This window comes from Sinocyclocheilus anshuiensis, unplaced genomic scaffold (genome assembly GCF_001515605.1).
Source record: "Sinocyclocheilus anshuiensis isolate Anshui unplaced genomic scaffold, SAMN03320099.WGS_v1.1 scaffold234, whole genome shotgun sequence".
Lineage (NCBI taxonomy): Eukaryota > Metazoa > Chordata > Actinopteri > Cypriniformes > Cyprinidae > Sinocyclocheilus > Sinocyclocheilus anshuiensis.
Window position 1 is genome coordinate 1,239,810 of NW_015544165.1, and position 4,058 is coordinate 1,243,867.

General features: G+C 41.7%; 1 protein-coding gene across 1 annotated transcript in view; it reads right to left on the reverse strand.

Annotated features, from left to right (window-relative positions):
• Window positions 1–994: 994 nt before the first annotated feature.
• The window catches only part of LOC107695790 (E3 ubiquitin-protein ligase HUWE1-like), a 59,531-nt gene continuing 56,467 nt past the window's right edge, over window positions 995–4,058 (reverse strand). The window contains 7 exon segments of the mRNA XM_016495835.1: window positions 995–1,858; window positions 2,060–2,250; window positions 2,692–2,873; window positions 2,964–3,081; window positions 3,197–3,302; window positions 3,420–3,707; window positions 3,843–3,983. Of these exon segments, the coding sequence (XP_016351321.1) occupies window positions 1,756–1,858; window positions 2,060–2,250; window positions 2,692–2,873; window positions 2,964–3,081; window positions 3,197–3,302; window positions 3,420–3,707; window positions 3,843–3,983 (1,129 nt within the window). The 3' untranslated portion in view covers window positions 995–1,755.

Here is a 4,058-nt window from a genome sequence, read left to right on the forward strand (position 1 = left end):
AGTCCAACCTGGAAAATTCTTTTTATAGCAAGTCACATTGAATAGACCTTTAATGAGAATTAAAACACTTTACACCTAGATTTTGTGGATGGGGCATTTGTCAACTTTTCTTTCAATTAGGCCATTTTGTATTTCTTTTTGAAACCGATTGATCTGAGCTCACACACAGGTCAGATTTTGAGGAAACATTGCCAAAATTATCCACAAATTATTTTTTTCACTCAAAAACTGAGGTGCTAAGCTCAGATCAATGAGGCCTATAACTTGGTTCCAAAAAGAAATACACAACCCGTGTTAACTGAAAGGAAACAAGTTGACAAAACATTTAATCTAATATTTGGGTGACAATATAGCATAATGAGAGATTTACAAGCAGTTTTTAAAAGGCTTGTCATTTTTGACCGGGAACACCAAATTAGGTAACAGATTTTCAGCACAGCTAAAGGGTTAAAAGGAATAAACAAAAGTAAACATCTGAAAGACAGGCAAGGATCAAAGCTCCAACATCCTCTCTCACCTTTGATCTTGCACTTTATGTTGAGAGCTGTCAGTCCAGCCAAGTGGACTCCAGCAGTCTGGGGTGAGGAGAAAGCAGGCGTGATGAACTGTATATCCTAACAGCACGGATGCCCAGCAGGGACATTACTGGAAGCTCCAGATGGTCTGAGACACTCATTCCACTTCACACCAGCTCTCATGCAAAAACAGTGGAAGAGGGCAAGAACAAGGGCTAAAAAGCCTGTCCTAAAATGCCGATAAACAAAAATCCAAAGCAGTAATGGTGAGACCCATGCAGGTGATCAATAACTGGACAGAATTCCTCATACATAACTCCGGATGAAGAACAGAGCTTTTAATACTTGGACCCCACAGCATGTGTCACGTTAGTTTCCATGGACCTCCATCAGTATATTTCTTAACATATAAATGATATTTGCTCCTGTTAGTGCAAATGTGTAAGGCATACATTGAAACAACTCTAGACACAGTGGGCTCATTTTATGCATTTATTTATGTAGCAATTTATGTTCTGATTAGCTGCTGAGAGGCTGCATCAGCAGTTGGGTAATAACCGCATGTGTCTGAGCACCAGCGGTTCAACGTCTCAGTCCTTCACTTCTCAAATATGTGTGTTCCTCTCCAAAAATACCAGAAAAGTTGCCTAAAAATGTCCCCATTCTGAAAATCCCCGCACATCTGCAATTTCACCAATACCTCACTCCATGTTCTCACCCTTGTCCATGACTTCCCTCCCCCAAATTAAAGTTCCCATTTGCAAAGCTAGTGAGGTCACACATTAGCAACAGAGGACAATAAACTTTTTTCCCCCGCCAGAGGGTTACAACCACTCTTTTCACACACAAAACAGCCCTCTCCTTTTTAACAGCCAGAGAAGAACAAAAAAAGATTAAACAAACTCCCAAACCTTTTGTACAGAGAAACCAAACTAAATGGAGAAAATGTCTTTTATATTAGTCCGCAGATATCCTCTGTGATCCTCTCTCGGGCTCTGTAATTTTAATAGGGAAGTGAGACACACACATACACCAAATACAGTTCGGTGTGTCAATGAGAGGCTCTGTGTGCAATAGGCAATGTCAATACATCTCTGTCAGCCGTCCATCTGTTTGTTTTATGTGGGTTAGAAGTAGGTCTTGGCCGTATGTATGATAGAGTGAATATGCATGTGTGTCATAAATTAACAACATGGAAGTCTACATCTGTGTGTGCCTGTGTGTGGATTTAGGAGAGTCTTTAGGCCAGTCCGAAGCCTTCAGAACATTCCTGAATGGCCAGCAGCAGCATGTGTCTTAATTTCTCATAGCTCTCATATGCCGGGAGGTCCAACTGGTTAAAGCTGGAAGGAGAAAAGAATAAGAGAGGTGAAAGAGAGCAATAAGAAACAATAAAAGCCATTTTTGGTTGTGCATTAGACCAGAATTGCCATGTGATGTAGCATGTAGATTTTAGAGCTGCTTTATTACTCATTATTCATTAAGGAATTTCTGAATGCATCCCATGGAAACATTTGTGTTTTGAGGCACCGGTGTACATTTACCAAGTGTGCGCAGAGGGCAGGCGGTCAGTGGAGCGGTCATCTCGGTGGATCTGGAACTTCTGGATGCCGTTCATTCCTTCCAGTGCAGCAAAGCCCTGCAGTGGCACTTTAGATGTGCCTGTAACAAACTGAAGGAATTTGGCCCGGTCAGCCTGGTCAAAGGATCGTAATGCACGCCAGAACCACTGGATCTGTGGAGAGTAATGAGGACAGAAAATTAAAACCAGGTAGACAAAACATCTGGTGAAGTAAATGCATGAAAAAACATACAAAATATATGAACAAATAAAAAAAATATGTACAAATAAAACATGAACCCATGTACAAAATAGCAGGAAAATGTATTTTGCTGGCTTTAAAATTACAGAGTGCTGCATGAATAAGCCCTAAAACCCAGAAATGAGTCAGGATTTCTGCACTTCTGAATCCATTGCTTCGAAGTCAATGAGTTTTTGGTTAAAAGTCTGAAATAAGGTCTGTGGTTAACACAAGCTCAAGATATCTTTGTTTTATTCTACAACAGAAAATACATTACCCCACTTTTACTTGTCTTGAAAAAGGTGGTTGCTAACAAGTTACTAAATGGGACCAGAGAGTTTAATAGTCCATATTGTCCTTTTATGTGTAAATACCTGAATAGAACTGGACTGATATTTGTGGTATTCTGTATTGGCCTTGAGGTCGTCAATGTCTATGGTGGGCAGGCCGGAGATGAGCAGCTCCAGCTCTTGCTCAGTAAAGATGGAGATCAGTCTCTTAGGGATGATCTCATAGAAGCCCTCCAGGAAGGCAGCCAACTGCTTACGGATTGCACCTGAGAAACACAGATGTTTCAGCTTCCTGATAGACTCCTGAACCTCCCCGTTCCTCACTAGTAGTTATGTTCATTGAAAAGTAAGCTCACCTGTCATCTTCATCTGGCAGACCAGATGCACATATTCTTTCTTATTCTCCTCTGTGACAATAATGTTGGCACCATTGGCTTTCAGATCTCTCACTTCACACACGCCAAACTCTTGGACCTATGAACATATGAGGAAGTGATGATGCCTGTTTCTTTATACCAAAAAAAAAAGAAAAGAAAAAAAGAAATAACAAAATAAGGAAGTGTACTTGGTATCAAAATGCAGCCCATACCTCTGTGCTGAATGTCAACTCATAGCCCAGAGTGGACACATCGTTCTCCAACAAGTAGACCAGACCCTGGAAGAAGGGGTAGTCTTCGCTTTCCATGTCCGTATACCTATGAACCACAGAAACAAAAAACAAAACAAAAAACAACAACAAAAACAGCTTATTTCACATACATAGAGATAAATAAGACCTAAACATGATGGATGAGAATAAACCTTGCTGGTACCTGACGCTCTTGCCCAGGATGTGTTTGTAGAAGCTGCGTGTGAAGTAACACTCTAATAGCCTGTTGTCATAGACTGCTTTAGCCACCACACGTCCCACAAACTTGAAGTAGCTGAGATGGTTGGGGTTGCAGTGGGAGGAGGGGTTGATGGTGTAGGTGACCCGGTCGCCGGGAGAAGTGCGAAACAGGGCGTACATGGGGTTGAACATCTCTCTGGAGATGATCATGTACCACTCCCTTAACAGCCCACCTGCATCCTGACCCTCCTCTCCTTCAAAGACTATATACCTGCAGAGAAAGAGACCATAAGAATGAAAAGGAGAACTAAATTGCCCTGCTCATGCTGCTTGCAGCTATCTGTAAAAAAACTGAGCACGTTTGTGTGAGCGAGAGTGGCAGAGTGAGAAAGCGTGAGATAATTACAGTCTGTTTTTCATGTCCTCTGGGCTCTTGCGGTGCAGCTCTCTGTAAGAATCTTCAAAGACGTGGTCTCTCCTCACATGAACGGCCATATCCTCTTTCCTCAGGCCCTCATCCAGTCGCTCTAACTCCTGACGGAAATACCTAAGAGACACACTTATTAGATAAAAGACTCAACCCAGAAAAAAAATGAGAGAAACCCAAATAAAGAGAACACCC